This window comes from Hyaena hyaena, unplaced genomic scaffold (assembly GCF_003009895.1).
Source record: "Hyaena hyaena isolate Hyena2069 unplaced genomic scaffold, ASM300989v1 scaffold_590, whole genome shotgun sequence".
NCBI classification, from domain to species: domain Eukaryota; kingdom Metazoa; phylum Chordata; class Mammalia; order Carnivora; family Hyaenidae; genus Hyaena; species Hyaena hyaena.
In genome coordinates this window covers 675587-698149 of record NW_024081221.1, presented here as the reverse complement: position 1 = coordinate 698149, position 22563 = coordinate 675587, and the positions used below count along the sequence as shown (strand labels likewise).

Sequence of the window (22563 nt, the reverse complement as noted above, 5' to 3'; positions counted from 1 at the left end):
ATAAATCTCAGGCTATAGGAAGGGAAAAATTATGTAGAGTCACACTATTTCATTGGAAATTTGGACATTTGTTTCTGTTTTCACCTATGGCTAAATACTGAATATATATGTTTAATATTTCTCAGTATGTTGAATACATAGCTAGACTATGAGTAGCTAAGACTTGGAAGTGTTGAGAGAAATAACAAGATTCCTTATCATTGATAATTATCAATGACAATAATTGATAACAAAGCAACTAATCCTGTGAAAGGTAAAGGTGGCTTAGACCTGACTCATAGTACTTGCATTTGCCTGATCTTCTTAGATTTTCTTTAAAGAGAACTTCTTACAGTTTTCTAAGAACAACTGAAGCGAGACTGGCCCTTGACTAAGAAAAATGGGCGGCTAAAGCTTCTTTCCTCAGTAACACGCTTGAGTGCCTTGTTTATTTTTGTGTTATTAAGTGACACTTACATAAATACCTTGTTGAGTAATGGTGCTGTGGCAAAACTGAAGTCTATTTAGGACACTGTTCCACCCAAGGTGAGCAATTAAACCATGTATGTAAACGACGTCCCCTTTGGCTTACCCACTCAACTCCATAAGTAGCACTAGAAATGCAAAACTATGTGAGGCATAAGACATGACTGGAGGGGAGAATGGGAAGGGTAGGAGAAGTCTCCCTGGAAAAATGAATAAAGTATAAAGGGGGCAAGGAAACTAGTAACTGAAAATTGATTCTGACTATAGATATCAGTATATCAAGTTGATGCAAATTAAGGTGGCATGAGATTTGTTTAAAAGAAAAAAAAAGTGCCTTTTCCCTGGACAGTATAATAATAACCATCTTACTTTAAATGTAGCCAGGAAGGGCTGTGTTTGCTCATGTGATCCGGTTTCCGCACTTCCCACACCTGGGGAAGTATCAGCTAATATTGATTTAGCACTAATTTATACCTGATGGTCAAGGCCAACTAGAATAGAGGAGAACTGGTACAAATTAGTGGGGCCCAATGGTCCCAGAAAGGAGCCTGCGGCCTGACTGTTGTATATCAATATAAATCACCCTTTCTGTGATATTTTTAAATATTTTAAAGGGACCTGAATTGGTGCGCTAAAGAGCTTCTTTAAGAATGTTGAGAATGGATAAAATCAAGTTACATTCTTAGATTGTATAATATTTAGTTTATTAATCTGAGAGCCAAGCAAATGAGAAGCAGAACAGGCTTTAAAATAACTGACTATAAGCATCTGACTCTTGGTTTTGGCTCACATCATGAACTCTTGGTTTGGAAGTTCGAGCTCTGCATTGGGCTTCATGTGACACTGCGGAACCTGCTTCAAATTCTCTCCCTCTCTCTCTAATCCTCCCCCGCTTGCTCTCTCTCTCTCAAAATAAATAAAGTTAAAAAAAAATAAAAAATCTGACTCATTCTTATATTATAAATAATATCAGCAAGCCAGTTCCATTTACTTTTTCCTGGATAAAATTACCTATAATAATAAAAAAAATCTCTAGTCTTTATTTTAAATATCAGTGTATATTTTCTTGAACCAGAGAATTAGATACTAATTCTTTGAAAACTGTTTTCTTTGGGTAATTTCCATGAACTGATGTCAATTACCAACTATCAATATTTCTTTGTATTTGGCTGAAAAATGAGAAAATACTTGGGTCCTACAATTAAATTTGATGAACTTTTATTCATTTCTAATCCACTGTTACCCAGATTTTCCTGATGATAATGATCACGTGGGGAACTTGTTAAAAATTATACAGTCCTACACTACCCACTCCCAAACATGCAAAATTAGACTTTTCAGGAAGGAAGGCTGAAATCTGTATTTTTAGCATGGGACTCCAGCTATTCTTCATGATTTACATGTTTGGAAAACACAGTTCTGTGTCCTTGTCCTATTCCTCATGATATCAAAGCTCTTCAAACCCCCACATCTCCTTCTAACTACACTTTTCCTCAGTGACTGCAGGATTTTCCTGTTCCATCCCACCTGAGAAATAAGGTGCATTCCCATCACCCAGTGCAGCCTTCAGCAGCAGTGAGTCTCTGCTACAGTGGCAGAGGACAGCATCTACAATCTTGGGCAGAGAGGTGATAGAGTAGAGAGATGGAAGTGTGGTACAGAGAAGCCTTTCTAGAGACTCTGCCTCTCCCCTTGATGTCCAGTTGTAGATGACTTTGCTGCCTCCTTAGGTGGCCACACTCAACCTCCCTTTGTGCTACATAAATTTTTTCTTTACCTCCACTCTCTTATCTTCCCTCCTTCCCATAATGGGGGGGGAAACATTGTCCCTTTTTGTCAAATTTGTGCTCTTGATCAAATTCTCTATTGCCTCATGAAAGCTCTATCTATGAATCTTCCCCATTCAAACCTTAATTTTTCATTTTTTTTCTCCTTTGGCTTCTTTGGCTTATAGACAATAAACATTTCTTCCATATTCTTGTCAAACTAAACCAATATATACTTTCTTAATCTCTGTTGAACCCCAAGATCCCATTCATACCTTATTTTTACTGCCAAATTTCTCAAAAAGAGCATTCTACATTGGCTGCATCTACTTTCTTAATCTTCTCATGAAGCCAACCGTAACCTGGCTTCCATGGAGCCACATTCTATAGATAGTGTTGACTTGAAGATTACCAGTGTTGAGACCGAATGGCTTTTTGTGTAGCCTTAACCTTCTTGCCCATTCAGTAGCATTTGATATTGCTGATAACCCATCTTTTCCAAAACTTTACCAATTAGTGACCAATTATTAGAACAGAACTATTCAAGTAATTGAAACAATAAGGGAGACTGTAATATAAGACTGCAGGAAGGTTTCCCATAGAATGTGTAATAGGGTCGTGCAAGGATTGGAATCAGGAACTGGAAAGCTATCAGTAGCCAATAAAGTTTATTTATTTATTTATTTCAATTTTAGGGAGAGAGCACAAGCTGGGGAGAGGGGCAGAGGGAGAGAGAGAGAATCCCAAGCAGCTTCATGTTTAGCCTGGAGCCAGATACAGGGCTTGATCATGACTAGTGCAGAAATAAAGAATCAGATGCTCAACTGACCAAGCTACTCAGGCACTCAAGTAGCCAATAACGTTTTAACAAGTGATTATTGATCATTCGTTATATTCTAGGCACTGGCTAGGCATTAAGTGATCAAATACTGAGACAAGGCCCTTGCCCTTAGAGATTTTATAATCTAGTGGGGGAGGCTTATCCTAGCGAGTAAACAAATGTGTATTTTCAACTTGTAATGGGCAATGCAGATGAAACAGACTTGCTTAATGATAGATTATTATAGGTTATTAGCCATAGGTGAGGACTCAGAAGGATACTTTCTGTATCTGGAGACATTTAAGCTGAGCCATGAAGGATGTGAGCGAGCCACTCAGGGAAACTGGGGAAGGGGAGGGATGTAGAAGGAGTGCTTCAGGCTGAAGACAACCTATGTGAAGACCCTGGAGTAGAGTTGCAGAGTAATTGCAAGGAGACCACTACTGTCAGAACTTAAAAAGTGAGGCAGAGAACAGCAAGATTAAGCTGGGGTAGGAGGCTGAAGCCAGAGCAGGCTAGGCCTTTTAAGCTATTTTAATTTGATTGCAAAGTAATAGAAAGACATTGAACTGATTTCAGCAGCAAACAACATGGTCCAAAATATTTCCAGGTTTACTCTGACTGATAAGCAGAGAATTTATTAAAGAAGGCAAGAGTAGAAGTGGAAAGACCAACTAGCAGCTATAGCAATAGCTTAGGTAAGAGACGATGGTAGTTTGGACTTATGCAGTAGCAGAGGACATGGAAAGAAGGGTATAGATTAGACATCTATTTATGAGAAGCAAATGAGAGGACAAGCTGATGGGTTGGAGCTGGGGAAGAAAGGAGAGTGAGGAATCAAGAATATTGTCCAGGTCGTCTTGTTTACAATAACTGAGTGAATGTTGATACCATTTACTGAAGGGGGCGGGGAAGGGGGAACACAGATAGAACTTCTTTTTGATGAGGGGAAAGCAAAATATAGAAATGAAGACGTCAGTTCTAGTTCAGATACATTACTTTCAGATATTCATGGAGACATGTCAGATAGGCAACTGAATACCAAATTTGAAGGAAATGTCTGGGTTGGAGAGATTAATTTGGCAGTTGCCAGCATTTTAGAGCACTTAGTGCCATGAGAATGGTTGAAACCACCAAGAATAAAGAGAAAAGAGCCTGATTTTTAGAGGGGAGTGGAGGAGGAAAACCCCCTGAAGGACACTGAACTCAAATGATTAAAAAGGTAGGAGACAGAAATACATACTTATCAATAATTATTTTGAAGGCAAATGGACTTAATGCTCTGATCAAAAGACATAGGGTGATGGAATGGATAAAAAAAAAAAAAAAACAAGACCCATCTATATGCTATCTACAAGATATTCATTTCAGATGTAAAGACACATGCAGATTAAAAGTAAAGGATGGAAAAATACTTATCATGCAAATGGATGTAAGAAGAAACCTGGGTAGCAACATTTGCATCAGACATACAGTGTTTAAAACAAAGACTGTAACAAAAGACAAAGAAGGACCCTACGTAATAATAAAGGGGACAATCCAACAAGAAGATATAACAATTGTAAATGTTTATGCACCCAATATGAAAGCACCCAAATACATAAAACAGTTAATAACAAATGTATAGGAACTAATTGATAATATTACAATAGTAGCAGCGGACTTTAACACCCCAGTTATGTCAATATATCATCCACAGAAAATCAATAAGGAAACAGGGACTTTGAATGATACCCTAGACCAGATGGATTTAATAGATATAGTCATAACATTCCATCCAAAGACAGCAGAATACACATTCTTTTCAAGTGCATGCAGAACCTTCTCCAGAATAGATCATATATTAAGCCACAAATCAAATGTCAATAAATTCGAAAAGACTTAAGACCATACCATGTATCTTTTCTGACCATAACACTGTGAAACTAGAGGTCAACCACACGAAAAAATCTGGAAAGATCACAAATACATGGAGTTTAAATAACATGCTACTAAAGAATGAATGGGTCAACCAAAAAAATCAAAGAAAATTTAAAATAACACATGAAAAAGGTGAAAATGAAAACACAATGGTTCAAAATCTTTGGGATACATCAACAGTGGCTCTAAGCAGAAGGTTATAGCAATACAGGCCTACATCAAGTAGAAAAAAATCTCAAGTAAACAACGTGATCTTCCACCTAAAGGAGCTAGAAAAAGAACAAGTAAAACTCTAAACTAGTAGAAGGAAAGAAATAAAATTAGAGGAGAAATAAGTGATTTAATAAATAAGTGATTTAGTTTCTATTATACAAACTAAAAACACAATATAACAAATCAATGACACCAGAGCTGGCTCTTTGAGCAGATAAGCCTCTAGCCAGACTCACCAACAAAACAGAACAGAAACAAACAAGAGGGAAGACTTGGACGCCTGGGTGTCTTAGTCGGTTGAGCGTCCGACTTTGGCTCAGGTCATGATCTCATGGTTCGTGGGTTCAAGCCCTGCATCAGGATTTGTGCTGACAGCTCAGAGCCTGGAGCCTGTTTCGGATTCTGTGTCTCCCTCTCTCTGCCCCTCCCCCACTCATGCTGTGTTTCTGTCTCAATAATAATAAACATAAATTTTTTTTAAAGGAGAGAAGACTCAAAATCACCAACACAAGAGGAGAAATAACAGACAGCCCAGAAATACAAGGATTGTAATATTATGAAAAATTTTATGCCAATAAATTGGACAACCTAGAACAAATGGATATATTCCTAGAAACATAGAGCATACTAAAACTAAAGTAGGAGGAAGTAAGAAACATGAACAGACTGTCAGCAATGAAATTGTATCAATAGTCTAAAACTCCCCAAAAACAAGTCCAGGACCAGGGGGATTCACAGGTGAATTCTACTAAACATTTAAAGATTTAATACCTGTTCTTAAACTATTCCAAAAAATAGAAGAGGAAGCAAAATTTCCAAATTCATTCATTCATGAAGCCAGCATTACTCTGACACCAAAACCAGAAAAAGACATCACAAAAAAAGCAAACTACAGGCCAGTATCTCTGATGAACATAGATGCAAAAATTCTCAGTGAAATATTGGCAAAATGAATCCTACAATACATTTTAAAAAATCATTCACCACAATCAAGTGGGATTTATTCCTAGGATTCAAGGATGGTTCACTATATGCAAATTAATCAACATGATAGATCACATCATAGAAGAGAAAGGATAAGAACCATATCATTTCAACAGATGCAGGAAAAGCATTTGACAAGGTACAACATCCATTCATGATAAAAAAAAAAAAAAAACAACCTTCAACAAAGTAGAAGGAGGGAATATGCCTCAACACATTAAAGGCCGAATATGAAAAAATCCACAGCTAACATCATACTCCTTGGGAAAAAACTGAGAGCTATTCCTCCAAGGTCAAAAACAAGACAAGAATGTCCACTCTCATCGCTTTTATTCAACATAATACTGGAAGCAGGAGCCACAGCAATCAGACAAGAAAAAGGGATAAAAGGTATCCAAATTGGTAAGGAAGAAGCAAAACTTTCATTACTTGGAGAAGATATGGTACTATGTATAGAAAATCCTAAAGACTCCACCAAAAAACTACTAGAACTAATAAATGAATACAATAAAGTCATAGAATACAAAATCAATGTACAGAAATCCATAACATTTCTATACATTAATAATGAAGCAGCAAGAGAAATTAATGAATCAATCCCATTTACAGTTGCACCAAAAATAATAAAATACCTAAAATGTGAAAGATGTGTACTCTGAAAACTATAAAACATTGATGAAAGAAGTTAAAGATGACATAAAGAAATGAAAAGACATTTCATGCTCATGGATTGGAAGAATACAGCTGAAATGTCTATACTACCAAAAACAATTCAAAGATTTAATGCAATCCCTCTCAAAATATCAACATTTTTCACCGAACTAGAAAAACCAACCCTAAAATTTGTATGAAATCAGAAAAGACCCAAATAGACAAAGCTTTTCTTTCTTGAAAAAGAAAAACAAAGCTAGAGGCATCACAATTCCAGACTTCAAGTTATGTTACAAAGCTGTAGTAATCAAAACAATATGGTACTGGCACAGAAATAGACACATAGATCAATAGAACAGAATAGAAAGCCAAGAAACACCCACAGTTACATGGTCAATTAATCTTCAACAAAAGAGGCAAGAATATGCAATTTCATTTCATTTCACATTTCAGCAAATGTGTTGGGATAACTGGACAGCAATACGCAAAAGAATGAAAACTGTACCACTTTCTTAAACCATGAACAAAGGTAAACTCAAAATGTATGAAGGACCTAAATGGGAGACCTGAAACCATACAAATGTTAGAAAAGAGGATAGGCCACAATATTTCTGACACTGTCTGTAGCAAACATCTTTCTAGATATGTCTCCTGAAACAAAGGAAACAAAAGCAAAAATCAACTATTAGGACAGCATCAAAATAAAAATCTTTTACAGAGCAAAGGAAACAATCACTTAACTAAAGGACAATCCACAGAATGGGAGGAAATATTTGCAAATGACATATCCCATAAAGGGTTGTATCTATAATCTATGAAGAACTTATAAAACTCAACACCCAAAAAACAAGTAATCCAATTTAAAAAATGGCAGAAGACATGAACAAACATTTCTCCAAAGAACGCATACTGATGGCCAGCAGATACATGAGAAGGTCCTCAACATCATTCATCATCAAGGAAACGCTAATCAAAGCTACAATGAGCTATCATCTCATACCTGTCAGAATGGCTAAAATCAAAAATGAAGAAACAAGTGTTGAAGATGATGTGGGGGAAAAGGAATGTTTGTGCATTGTTGGTGGGAATGCAAACTTGTGCTGCCACCATGGAAGACGGTATGGAGATTCTTTAAAAAACTAAAAATGGAACTACCCGATGATCCAGTAATCACACTACTCAGTATTTACCCGAAGAACATGTAAACACTAATTTGAAGGGACATATACACTCCTACGTTTACTGCATTTATTTACAATAGTGAAACTACGGAAGCTGCCCAACTGTCCATTGATAACGAAATGGATAAAGACGACGTGGCATACACACACACACACACAAACACACACACAGGAATATTATTCAGCCATAACAAAGAACAAAATCTTGTCATTTGCTACATGGATGGAGCTAGAGAGTATAATGCTGAATTAATTCAATCAGAGAAAGACAAATACCATATGACCTCACACTTATGTGGACTTTAAGAAACAAAACAGCAAACAAAGAGGGGGGTTGGAGAAACAACCCAAAAAAACAGATTTTTGACTACAGAGAACAAACAGATGGATGCCAGAGGGGAAGGGGGGATGGGTAAAATAGGTGAAGGGGATTAAGAGTACACTTATCATAATTAGCATGGAGTGATGTATAGAATTGTGGAATCACTATATTGTATACCTGAAACTAATAGAAGACTATATGTTAACTATACTGGAATTAAAATTTTTAAAAATAAGTAGGAGTGAAAAAAAAAGAAAAAGAAAAAGAAGTAGGAGTAAGAACAGTAGCAGGCAGACCAGGCAATTGCAGTTAGACTCCAACAGATCTTTTGTCAAGAAGTTGAGCCTGACCAAGTATGTTGAAAACTGCTAAAATCTGGATTAGGATGAGGTCCAAGGAATATTGATTGGGCCTGGCAATATGGAGGCTGTTGACAACACTGAGTAGCTGTTTTCAGTGGCATGATGAGGGTGGAAGCCAGATTAAAGTACAAGGAACAGGAAATAAGTGAACTTGTAGACAACTCTCTCAAGAAGCGTTGCTGTGAAAGATCAGAGAATTAGAGCTGCAGATGGAAAAGGATAAAGCAAGAATCTTTGTTTTGCTTTTTAAAAATGTTCTGATGGAACTCGTTTGTACTTATTTGGGAATAATCAAGCATTTGATGATGAACAAGAGGGAGGGTAAGAAGAGAAGGGAACTTAAATCACGAAGTAGAGGAAATGGCTTTTGGAAGGAGAGGAGAAAATGCATCACTTGTAATAGAAAGATAAATTGAGCCAAAGGTCAAAAGATTTGCAGATCTGATGGGAGGGATATACTGGAGTTGTACCAGGGTAGGCAGGTGTGGGGACGGTTTTAGATGACTGGGAAAAAAAAAAAAAAGAGGGCAAGTAATAAAATAGTCATCATGTGGAACTGAATATAAGATCAGGCTCTCCCTTCTCCCTCTCCTCCCCCTGCTACCAAATTTATCTTCAGAAACACCTAACGCTCTCCATTTTATTAAGGAGTGCTTCCTTTCTGACTTCTTTTCTAACTTTAACTCTTCTCTCTTCCACTAATGTATAAATTCTCAAAATTTTGTCCTTGATCTTCTATCCTTTCTTTCTATACTTTTCTCCCTTACCAATTTGTGCCCCTGGCTTCAATTACCCTCTCTATGTGGATACCCTAACATCCATATCCCTGTTGTTTTCAACTTTGCTATCATTTAAAAACTACCTTCAAACATTTCCCCCCCTTTTTTTTTTCTTCTTGTATCCATATGAGATGGGCAGTGTTAACTAAATTTTTTATGGTAGTCGTTTTGAAATACAAATATGTAAATCCAATCTTTATGCTACATACCTTAAACTTATATAATGTGTGTCAGTTAAATCTTAGTAAGACAAAAAGGGGCACCTGAGTGGCTCAGATCCGACTCTGGATTCCGGCTCCGGTCATGATCTTGTGGTTCCTGGGTTGGAGCCCTGCACTGGGCTGTGAGCTGATAGCATGGAGACTGCTTAGGATGCTCTCTCTCCCTCACTCTCTGCCTCTCTCCCCCATGCTTTCTCTCTTTCTTTTAGAAGAAATAAACTTAAAAAAATAAAGAAAAAACTGCCTCCATTTGGATATCCTCTGGTTCTTTTATTTATCACTGAATTCATAATTATCTTCTCACCAAACCTGCTCATTTTCCTGGCTACCCTATTCAAGCCACCACTATCCTACCAGCATTTCAGTCCTGAAGCTTCAGAGTTGTCTGACCTCCTACTTTCAAGGGCCATCAGCTGAGAAGATCACTTTCAGCTTTTCCTCCTCTCCACATCCTTTGCCAATCCCCTCTCATGACCTGAACTCACATGGATTATCGTCCAAGTCTGCTAAATCATCTTCCAGTATTCAGTCTCTAATCTGTGTTGAAAGCTGTCCTTGCCTTAACTTTCATGAAGCACAGTTGCACTTAGGCTTTCCCCACCCACTCGAGAATTTTGACAGCTCCTCACTGCATACTCAATCAAGAACAAGGCTTGCCTACCAACCTCCATGACCTGTCATCAACAGATCCAGATTTATCTTTCATTAACCATCAATCAAGGTAGACGGTCCAATTATCTCCTAACATACCCTATGTTTTTTTAATGACAAGACTTCATATTCTTCTTCCTGATACCTTTCCTCAAAAGTGATCTTTCCCTTCCATCACTTCCATATTATTTATAGCTCTCCTCTCGAAGACCTGGGTTTCGGCATGATTTTTACCTTTATTTGTTGGCAGGGCTTTTTGCCTCTGATAGACTACAATTTACTGAAGTGTGAGAAGAGATGTGCCCTACAGAGCATAGAGTGGTATCTGACACTGTGAAGACATTTAATAAGTAACTTAGTGAGGAGTTACTAAGGCCTGCTCCCAGTAATGTGCTATTAAACCTTCATATCGGCCTATTAGATGTATTCGTGTGGGCCTTTTCAATAAGATGCTGAGTAGGACACTGAAAATTGTATGCTACAAAAAGCTTACAATAATAACAAGAAACTTCTCTAGTCAAGCACTGCTGATGAATTGAATGCACCTTAACAACAGTCCCTCAACTTACTCCGGTAGTAAAAACTAAAACTCAGACACATACAGAGGGAATTCATCCAGGACACATTTTGGTCACTCTAAAGTGATCTTTAAAAAATTAACACTACAATTATTAAGTATACTCTCTTCACAGGACTCCTGTTGCTCTCATTTATTGTTGACACCATGTTTGGAACGAAAACAAATGGAATGCCACACCATGGAAAGAATATTTGCAGTTCTTTGGTCCTCAGGTCTTTAGCCTCTGAAGGTCCTGTCTTTTAGTTAAATGATAAAAGTCAACTTATAGATCAGCTTAGGGCATGTGCCCCTGACATACAGAAAGTTGGCATACAAATTGCTGTGGAAATGAAAGCTGAAAAACTGGTGGTCCTCATCATGGTTTTCTATCCTGTTAAGAATAATTATATACTCATTCTTGTGATATTTACCCTTTAGGAATAAAATATCCCCTATTTCCACTGCTTCACTTGAACTTATCTTAGAAACAAAGCATAGGGAAAAAGCCTTGATACTGGTCTCAGCAAGGATTTTATGGACACAATGCCCAGATCACAAGCAGTGAAAGCAAAAACAAACAAGTGGAACTACACTAAACTAAAAAGCCTTCTGCACAGACAGCAAAGGAAATGGCCAAAGGATCTAAATAGACACTTTCTCCAAAGAAGATATTCAGATAGTCAACAGGTACATGAAAAGATGCTCAACATCATTAATCATCAGGAAAATGCAAATCAAAAGCACAATGTCACCTCACCTCACACTTGTTAGAACTTCTTTTACAGAAAATACAAGAAATAACAAGTGCCAGTCAGGATGTGGAGAAATGGTACCTCTTGTGCACTCCTGGTGAACATGTAAATTGGTATAGCCACCCTGGAAAACAGTATGGAGATTCCTAACACAATTAGAGGTGGAACAGCCATATAATCTAGCAATCCCACTTTTGGGTATATATCCAAAGAAAATGAAAGGAGTATCTCAAAGAGATATTCGAAATCCCTATGTTCATTGCAGCATTATTTACAATAGCCAAAGCATGGAAGCATATATAAATATAAAATATACATAATATAATAGTATTCAGTCATAAAAAAGAAAAAAATCCTGCCATTTGTGATTACATGCACGAAATTTGAGGGCATTATGCTAAGCGAAATAAGTGAGGTGGAGAAAGACAAACACCATATGATGTCACTTTTATGTGGAACCTAAAAACCCCCAAACTCATCAAACAGAGAACATATGGGAGGTTATCAGGGGTAGACCATGGGCAGTGAGGGATATGAGTGAAGGTGGTCAAAAGACACAGACTTTCAACTATAAAATGAATAAATTCTGGAGATACAATATGCAAGGTGACTGTAGTTAACAATACTATATTATATATTTGAAAGTTGCTAAGAGAATAGATTTTAAAAGTTCTCACCACACACACACACACACGTAACTGTGTGAGGCAACAGATGTGTTAACTAACCTTACTGTGTTAATCATTTTGCACTTTAGACACATATAGTGCAAAATCATTACATTATACACCTTAAACTTACACAATCTCATGTCATTATATCTCAATAAAGCTAGGGGAAAAAAACACAGCAAAATTTTTATTACTTACATGAAATGTTCCTTTCTACTTAAACACAATTTTTTTTTCAGTTCCTTTATACAGGCCTCTTGAGAATAGCTGTTTCTCACAGTGAGAGAGAACTAACTGCAAATCAGCAGATGTCATTCCCTAACTGTCCTCAACTGTGGTTCTCTGTCAATTACACTTGGTTATTTTTTTTCTGCAAATTTCAACTGCCTGTTTCTCCATCACCAATTTCACTGTCCATTTCCAACCTCTGATGAGCCTCCCAAATTCACGAGGATGAATATTTTTCACTTTGCCTGCATAAGGACCAAAATACAAGATAATGCTTTCTTTTTGAATGCCAGCTCTAATGCAAATAACTGTATGGTTTATAGTAGCCATATGGAACATTTTTCTACTCAGTGGCTATGTTTTTCAGCGGATAGACCTATGATTATAGGTGTGTGTGTGTGTTTTATAAAAGCGACAGTTCTGGTTCATGGGACAAACACTAGTTAACATTTGCTACTCTTTCAACAATACTGAGTAAATACTGATTGTCTACCATGTACCAAGCACTACTGCGAAGATTCAGCAGTTAAAAAACAAAAATTCTTTCTTTCATGGCTCTTATATTCTAGGCAGACAAACAAAAAATAATTATGTAATAAGTTGGATTGTGATAGGTTTTTTGGGGAAAAAAAAGTAAGATAGACAATAGTTAATGCCTAGGGGGTGCTTGCAATTTTAACAAGGGTTTTCAGAACAGCTCTCATCGTGAAGGTGGTGACATCTGAGTAAATAGCTGGTGGAAATGAGAGAGCAAGCCATGTGAATATCTGGGGCAAGAACTTTTCAGGCAGAGGGAACACCTAGTACAAAGGTGCACGTAGGCTGTCACAAGCAGTAAGGAGTATTACTGGAAGCTTCTGCCAGAGACTAAAATTCAAGCAAGGCTTTTTTGTTGTTGTTGCTATAAAGAATCCACCTACAAGAGAGTTTAATCAGCTTAAGATGAACATCAGTGCAGATCTGTTTAGTGTTCTCTCTCAGCCATGACCTCATTGCTAATACTGACAGCCTGACCGCCCCTTAGATTTGGATGAATCTTGGATATCGCAGCCTGGCAAACCTCGATGAAACCAGAAAAGAAGTTTTGGTAGCTCTGTAGGCCTGATGGTTCTTTACCTCATTTTCTCTCCACATGAAGCTGCATATTAACCACATGTAGCCAATGATTCCAAGTTTTAATTTAATTTAAAATATATCCATTACCATACATGACCTAAGAAGTAAACATAATAGAATTCTGCCTCAAATGGCTTAATGGTGGACAGCCAATACATAAGCCTACTGAGAACAAAGATGGAAACGCCACCAAATTATTTTTTCAATGTTGTTTACTCTAGTCAGGGCAACATAGTAAAGAGGTCATTACTAATGTTATATCTTATATAGAATTTCCAGAGATGATCGTGCTTATATTCAACAAAGACAAATTATGTGCACTGGATCTTTCTCTCCCATAAGTAGCAAAGTAGTGTAACAGTGCTCTGCTAGCCAAGCAATTTGCCCCTCCTTCTAAGGGTTTTCCAATTTACTGAGAACATTTGCCTAAAGCTTCTGTTATGCCCTGGGACCCCACTCTCATCCTTGATAAAAATAAACACTATTAAGAACTCAACAAATGGATATTTGAAAGCAGGGTTTAGTTTATTTTAGCCCACCTTTGATTTGTTTGGAGACTGAATTCCTCACACATGAAGATCAGTACTTATTTCACTAGAATAAGGGTTTAAGAGAGGACCAAAATTTCTTTAGCAAAGAGACGCTGATTGAACATCCAAATAGGTCATGATGACATATAAATAACTGAAAATAGGATTTTAAGATCATAGTAGTTCTCTGTGTGGGTTATTTGGACTTGCTTTAGAGGTCTGATTTAATTGGCTACGGTAAATTTGAACAGACACAGAAATCCTTTAAAATATGGCTAGGTGTGTGGTTTTAGATCCAAATCAAGTATTGATCATTATGACTGTGGCCTGGTCTAAACTTAGAATTATTGTAATCTAATGTGTTGAGGTTGTTCCATACTTATATTTAGGAATGGCCAGAAAGGACATTTCTATAATGAAACTATGCTGTAATCAAATCAACAACTGAGAAATTTACTGGCCTTTCTTTTTTTTTTTAACCTCACATATTTTAATCTGTCAAATTTTTTGTTCCTGATATTCTGAAAAAGTCATTGGAAAGAAGCTACTTACTTTTTTTCCTCAGGAAAGAATGCAATTTCCTAATTAATGAAGAGTCTTTACTTTTTTTTAGATGGAAAAACTAACACAATAGATCCATTACACCAAATTTGAAAGAGTAAGGTTTTTACTCTATTTAAGTTAAAATAGGTTATTATGGAAAGAAAAAAAATACAATGGGCTGCCTTCACTTGTAAAATTTCTTTTGAACTAATGGGAACTTATCTCACATGAGATTTGTGGACTGCTGTAAATTACCAATCATGTACTCCACAGCTTTAAACTGTGATGCGCTATTACAGAGGGCTTACTCACTAGTTTAGTTAGTTTGCTTAGGTCGGGCTCTTAGCTTCCCACTTACTAGTTGAGTAATCTCAGGCAAGACATTTAACATTTTTGTGCCTTAGCTGATTACATAGTAGGGATAATAGGTATCTACCTTGTGCATTTTAGGAAGGCTAAGTGAGTTAACACATAAAACATTCTTACACCAGTGGCTGGCACATGATGAATGTTCATTAAATGTTAGCTAGTTACTAGAATTATTCTAGTGTGTGATAATGTGAGGACCTACCACCAATCTTAATCGGAAGTAGTGGAAGCAATTCTTGTATTTTTATTGGGTTTCGTCTACTTTTTACAGAAGCTAGTAGGCTTTTTGGTCTTAGAGCACAAGGAAGCAGAGAGGGATGGCTCCTCTAAGTGAAACTAACCCCTGCATAGAGTGCCTAAAATCACAGGAAGCTTGTCAGTGTGGGCAGACACCAAGAGCAGACCAATCTGATAACCCACTTCTCTCTCTCTCTCTTTTATCTCATGGAAATTAATGGACAGTATCTGATGTAGACCCCTAAATTAATCGTTCCTGCCTAAGGTTTAAAACCTTGGTTTACTGTAAGGTAAACTTAGGCTTTTGTCGGTCATCCAAAATCTTTCTCTCTTCAGTTTCACTGCAGAATAAAAACCAAATTTACTACAGTGCATTGTTACATCAAGTCTGGCATTTATTTCTCCCAAGAGGCCGTCTGCTTCTGGGGAAAGTCAACAGGGTGCTCTCCATTAATACATCTAACTGATGGTGTAATGATGTACAATTCCTTTTTAACCCTTCCAATTCAGTTATTGTCTTGGAACAGAAGACTGGATTCTCTTGTCACTGCATAACTACAGATGTTAGGCTAGACTTTTATAAAAGTATTGGCCCACTGTTCAATCCTTCTAGACTTTGCTTTTGACACCCTGAAGTTGTTTTAATTAGTCTACTGACCACAAAAGCTCCGATTACTAAAGTTAGGGAGGAAGAGATATTCTTCGGATTGCAACTTCCAAAACGTCCCACCAGAGCAGGTGTACTTGCAAAGTAAAGTTGGCCTTAAGTGTCCTCTGTCTCAATTTGTACAATTGGCCCAGGAGGGTGGAGCCCTCGCACTCTGTTTACCGGCGTGTGCGTGTGTCTGCGGGTGCCGCGGCACTCGCAGAACACACACGAACCCCTTTCCGAGGGCAGCCCAATCCAACCCTCGCTCTCAGCTCAGGGGCTGTCAACTCTCACGCCTCTCACTGCGCGCTCAGCGAGCCCCCTCCTCACTTTTCCATTTCCTCACGCCCCGCCTCCAAAGTAGGATGCCCCTCTCTCATTGGTAAATGCTCCTCTCACTCTTACCCTGCAACCAGTCACTCGAGTTTTGGTGGAGAGCGGCGGAGCCAATGGGAATGCTCGCTGCGGCAGCTGCCGGGTCCGAGCGCCGGTAGGCGGTGCCGGGGGCGGGGTGCGGGTGGGGAATCAGTTGCCATTTGGAGTGAGGAGCGGGCGGAGGCGGCAGCGGCGGTGTTTGCGGTGGCGCGGGATCCGTGGAGAGCCAGACACCTCGAGGCCCTTTCCTTCTACCCAGATCCCCAGAAGCAGGGGTCCGAGCCCCTTCTGCAGTTGCCGGGCGATCCCGCGCGTGCAGCCCTGCGAGGCAGCGAGCGGCCCCCGAGGCTGCGTGATCCGGACTGTTGTCCCTCTCCCGTGTCAGCGCGATGCCCGGGGCGGCGGCGGCTCCGGGCTCCTCGCGGCCCCGGCCGTGACCGCCACACCGAGCCCGGCCCGGCGGTTGGGGCCGTTGGGCGTTTGTTTTCGCCGCCTTCCCCTCCCCCCTCGCCGAGGCGGCGGGGGTGCGCGTTGGGAAGGGGGAGCCGAGAGACTCCTCCTCCTCCTCCCCCCGCACTGCCACGTGAGACTCCTCCTCCTCCTCCCCCCGCACTGCCACGTGAGACTCCTCCTCCTCCTCCCCCCGCACTGCCACGTGAGACTCCTCCTCCTCCTCCCCGATACCCCCGCCCCTCCCCCTTACACACTCGCACGCACTATCGCGCCGGCTCCCACACGCTCGCGCGCCTCCCGCTCCGCGCCTCGGTGTCGGCCGGCGTCGTCCCGGGCCCGCGGAGCCACCATGTCCACTGCCTCCTCCTCCTCCAGTTCCTCTCAGACCCCTCATCCCCCGCCGCAGAGGATGCGGCGCAGCGCCGCGGCCTCCCCGCCCGCCGCCCCCTCCGCCGGTAGCGGGAACGGAGCGGGCGGCGGCAGCGTGGGTTGCGCCCCGGCTGCGGGAGCCGGCCGGCTGCTGCAGCCCATCCGCGCCACCGTGCCGTACCAGCTTCTGCGCGGCAGCCAGCACAGTCCCACGCGCCCACCCGCCGCCGCCGCCGCCGCCGCCGCCTCGCTGGGTAGCCTCCCGGGGCCCGGCGCGGCCCGCGGCCCCAGCCCGCCCAGCCCGACGCAGCCGCCGGCCGCGGCCCCGACCGAGCCGACGCCGCGGGCCAAGGGCCGCCCGAGACGGTCCCCCGAGAACCACCGGAGGAGCAACTCACCTGAGAGACGGAGCCCCGGCTCGCCCGTGTGCAGAGGTAGCGAGCCCAACCCTTCCGTCCTCCCGGGCTGCGTCTTCCCCGACGGTTCCCTCCGTGGAAACTTCAGCCTCTCCGGGCTTCTCTTTGCTAGTGCATTATCGAAGGTGTGAAAGTGGCTTTGGGAATCTCACCTCCCTGCGGTCGCTGCGGGGCTTAGAGGAGCGAACTGCAAAGCAACTTTTATTTGACCCACATGCCGCCCCTCAGATTTTATCTTCCATCACTCGCCTGCATCGAAGGGTTTTTCAGTTTAAGAGCTGATTAGCTCACTCATGTGTTTGCTGTTGGTAGCGGGGGAAGGAGGAGCTGGGCGAAACACTTAAAAATACACGCACACAAACTCTGGCAGCCGATGAGGTGGTGGTTGTAATCTACAGATCTCAAAGTTCCTAATGTGTCTGTGACTAGTGGGATATATATATATATTTTTCTTTTTTGGAAGGGTGATGGCATTAGTTATGAAGTAAGGATATCTGTTGGATGTGTAGAAGAGACATCTTTCGGGTTTGCAATTGAAGTGTATAGTGTTTTGGGTTTTTTCCCCCCCTCCCTCTCCGTTTTTTCTCAGCTTTATATAGTCATATGCATCAGAGCAGTACTTCACTGGAAATAGTCTATGCCCAACTCAAGATTTTCATGGTTAATTTCTAAAGACCTGTTTGTGGAGTGTGCTCACTTTTTCCTTCCATTTTTAAGTACACTTAACAGTTCAGTTGAGCTGTTAAAGGATCTCGAGTTTCTTTTTTGTTAGGTGTCAAAGGTAGTGGTGAGCTAGTGGATGCTCTCGGCTTCCCTTAATGTTTTCTGTTTTGGTTTGGTTTTGTTTACGTCTGGGGACACAGTGCATGATCTAGTTGAGTCCTGGGGGAGAAAAGGAAGATTAGCCAAAACAGGGACTTAAAGCTCATAAGAGAGAGTGGAGTAGCTAATATAATTAGATACCAGGCTAGAGCTACAGATGCTGCTGCTGCTGCAGTATTGTGGAGACAACTGATCATACCGAGTGGAAAACTCTCTGCTTGGAAGGGAAACACTGTGGAGCTGTGTACAGTTATGTGGTACGTGGAATTTTTTTTTTAATGGAGTTTTTTTTTTTTAATGAAGGTCTTAGACTTGGAGAAAGTGATTATGTTGTGAAAGATTGCAGTTTTCCTGTTTTTCTATTTGTTTGTTTGTTTTAAACATTTTTGGCCGGTAATTAGCATGTTGCTAAGGCACTTGTTTTCAGACCACTTGATGGTGTGGCAGAGTAGGGTGAAGTGCAGTGGTATGTGTACATGAGCACCAAGAAATACCTCCTGTAATCTGTATGCACCAGGAGGAATTTGCTCCCCCACTCCTCCCCCAGGTCAAGCCAGCTGCTGCAGAAACTGACATCCTCCAGCAAATCCTGAATGAATGAATGAAAACAACGTGATCGCCCTAATAATGACCACAACTGAACACACATCTTTGGCTGTATTTTATAGAAAAGGCCACCATTTTCTAACAGATTAATGCCATATGCAGCTCCCTTGCACATTTTTTGGAGCTATATGAAATGAGAGGCGAAAGAATGAATAGAAGGCAGCAGTTAGAGAAATTTTTGATTTAGCTTCAACAGTGCATAGATTGAGTTTTGGGATTTTCTTTTAGGGACTAATGTAACAGCCATAAAATAGCCATTTCAGACTGATTGTGTACAGAGGGTTTTGTGAGCACAGTAAGAGTAGCTGCTGCTCTACAATATAATGGCCATGTAATGCCTCCTCCCCTTTTGTTGATAAACACTAACATCTTACAACACATCATAGTACAACTTGTTTTTCTGCATCCTTCAAAAGCCTTAATTGCTTAAGAATTACATGGTCCATCATAAAGTAGTTTTAATGAAATTTGTGATCAGGCTTAAACTATCCTCTTTGTTGTAGTGTGGCACGTCCGAGTTTAATGCAATTTTAATGTAATCATGATGAAAACACTTTTCTGAGTCTGGTTGTGCAGCAGACAGATTTGCATTGCCAGAGAGCTTGTACTGGGAAGAGAAGAGGCTTTTCTGCTGTTTTTAACACCAGGTGGTTTTGTCAGCTTCTTAGATTTAAGGGATTTTGAATGCAGGCTCTTCAGCCCCCAGTTCCCTGATTATATTACCTTTATGTTACTTCACATCCTGCCTTGTCCCTCTCTCTACCCAAATTAAAACGGTGCAGCTAATCTGTACTGTTTAGTTAGCCATTTAAAATCCATACTATGAACCGTTGAACAATTTTTCAGACATTGTCTGCTCAGTTTCTTTTGAATTCTGTGAGGTTCTGACTTCAGTGGATTTTAGCCTCTACAGGTCAAGGCTCCTGCCGCCGCTGCTGCCGCTGCTGCCGCTGCAGACACTGACATCACTATACTGCATGAATGAAAAACAACAACGTGCTCCATTTCTTGCTCTCCACCTCCTTCCTTTTCTGCACACTTCTCCGTGTGTGTGTGTGTGTGTGTGTGTGTGTGTGTGTGTATTTAAGATGGTGTTCTGCTGCATATGAAACTACATTTAAAAATGTTAAATTAAGTAGATGATGGCTCAAGGGATATGTATTTAGTACAGAGGCATATTGTTTACAGAAAGCTTCAAGTGCTGTGAGCATTTGGACTGGAGGTGACATAACTGTACATTCAGTGTTTTTTTTTTTTGTTTGTTTTGTTTTTTAATCTGGACTGGTGGTGATGGAAGAAAATACAGAAGCTTTAAATACTTTTCTTTGTAATTGTTTTACCAAGAAGAAATTATGAAACAACATAATTTCTGAACATGTCAGGTCATTTGTATTCTTAAACATTCTTAATATGCACATATAGGGTTAGGCTATAATAATAAAGAAATGATACTCAGGTTATTTCATAAAGCAGAGAAGAAGCTAAATTCTGTGATTGGTGCAATCAGTTTTAATATATTAATTTAGAAACTTCAACAAAAGGGCAATTTTCTTTATTTTTGTAGCACAGTTTTAGATAATTTAAAAGACCTAAGTCTTTTAATACCTTGCTCTATATAGAAGATATGGACTTTCACAAATTAAAACTATCTTGTTTATTTGTGTGGGTCATATTTTTGTATTTTTAAAATTTCTTTTGTATTTTTAAAACTTCAAGGTTTGTTATTTATATTCATTTCTCTACTTCTGCCATTAGCAAAATGTCACCCTCCCCCTTGTTTGGTTCTGAAGGGTCTTGAAGTGGTGAATGACAAGCTGCTGAATGCATCCTCAGGCTCCCTGTGATGTGTTTGTAATAGATGTAAAATCATAAAGTATTATGCAAATAGTTATTTTTTGTAATGGTAATACATAAAGTCTACCTTTGAGATAAATAGAACAACTCAAAGGAGAATATAGCGGGATGTTAATGTTAAAATTAATATTCTGCAAGCTAAAATCATGAGTAATAACCAAAAGAAAATAAAGTTGCCTCTTTCTGAAACCTCAGAGCAAAACCTATAGATTTAGAAACAACAAATAATCACAATTTTACTGTGCAAGATAAGATAGTAAGTAGCAATTGCAAACCCTTTTGTGTGTGTGTTTTTTTTTTTTGTAAAGACTGAGCATTAGGATGAATATGAATTATAAATTCTAAAAGCTATAAAAGCAGTTACATTAGAGTACTCTGGGTGGAGAATACTACTTATTTTTAAGTGTACTAACTCTAGTTAAAAACATGGAAGAACTTGTAATTTATATGGTTCTCTTAGGGAGTCTAGTGTGCATTGATCCCTGATTTGACAGAACATTTATTTAGGCCTACTATGCTAACAGATTATGAACTCCAGAGTGAAATTTGATTAGAATTTTCCATAATTATCTTGAGAGCTTTATTGTTTTATACATTAGGTTGTGATTACATTTTAAAAGAAAATACAAAGCCAGTCAGCATGTAATATTGAATGACTTCATATAATGTGTGTGTATGCCTTTGTGTTTTAGTCAATTAATTTGCTTTCAGGTTTTTCATCTTTTCATTAAATTTACCTCTTTGAGTCTTTTTTACACTATGCTCAGTTTGTGGAATGAAATGTTTTTAATTACTTTTCTTCCCCTTATGTTTTAGAGATGCTCAGACATTCCCTGCATATAAAGTTACTTCTCAGACTGATTCTTAGACATCAGGCTCTCCTCATGGCTCTCTCCTTTAAAATTAGTTTTCTTAGAGTGCTAGGAGGGATTTGTTTCAAAGTTTTCCTATACTTGAGTAAAAATAGTTAAAAGTTGTCTTTTGTTTTTCTAAAATGACAGGTTTCAAATACTGATTTTGGGGAAAGGTTTTAGGTCTTTGAGAACTTACACTCAGGATCGACAGCATTGATGATTTAGTTTTTCCCATCAGTTATGGTGCATGAGATTTATAGTTCAGAGACTGAATAGCAAAACAGGTAAGTGAATCTGTAGAAGTTAGTTGTTCTTAATTGTCTTATGTTCAAAGATTATATTCCTCTCCCATAACTTATTCTTAGCCTATTGAATATCATACTCCTAAATTTTATGACAGTATCTTGGTCAGTTTAACTGTATGTATAGTTTCGTGTGTATATACGGAGCTAAAAATTATTTCATCATTGGGGCGCCTGGGTGGCTTAGTCGGTTAAGCGTCCGGCTTTCGCTTAGGTCATGATCTCGCAGTTTGTGGGTTCGAGCCCCGTGTTGGGCTCCGTGCTGACTGCCAGCTCAGAGCCTGGAGCCTGTTTCAGAGTCTGCGTCTCCCTCTCTCTCTGACCCTCCCCTGCTCACGCTGTCTCTCTCTCTCTCTCCTAGAAATAAAAATATTAAAAAAAAATTATTTCATCATTTACAGTACATTTTATAGAAGGACATGTCATTCACTGTAGTGTACATTTCTTCAAGGATTTAATGCAAATTAGGTGTTATACATTGGTAAATGTTGAAAGGTAGTGGCATCCTTGCGGTTTTTATTTT

The 22563-nt window shown here is 39.6% G+C and overlaps 1 protein-coding gene and 1 long non-coding RNA gene across 2 annotated transcripts in view; one reads left to right on the top strand and one right to left on the bottom strand.

The window, feature by feature from the left end:
- The window catches only part of LOC120248470, a 201602-nt gene extending 183954 nt beyond the window's left edge, over positions 1–17648 (bottom strand). The window contains exon 1 of the long non-coding RNA XR_005532580.1: positions 17585–17648. This is a non-coding gene — a long non-coding RNA (uncharacterized LOC120248470). The remainder of the gene's footprint in view (positions 1–17584) is intronic.
- GLCCI1 (glucocorticoid induced 1) overlaps positions 16373–22563 on the top strand; it is a 110768-nt gene continuing 104577 nt past the window's right edge. Inside the window, exons 1-2 of the mRNA XM_039256830.1 lie at positions 16373–16929; positions 17038–17620. Coding sequence (XP_039112761.1) covers positions 17167–17620 — 454 coding nt within the window. The 5' untranslated portion in view covers positions 16373–16929; positions 17038–17166. The remainder of the gene's footprint in view (positions 16930–17037; positions 17621–22563) is intronic.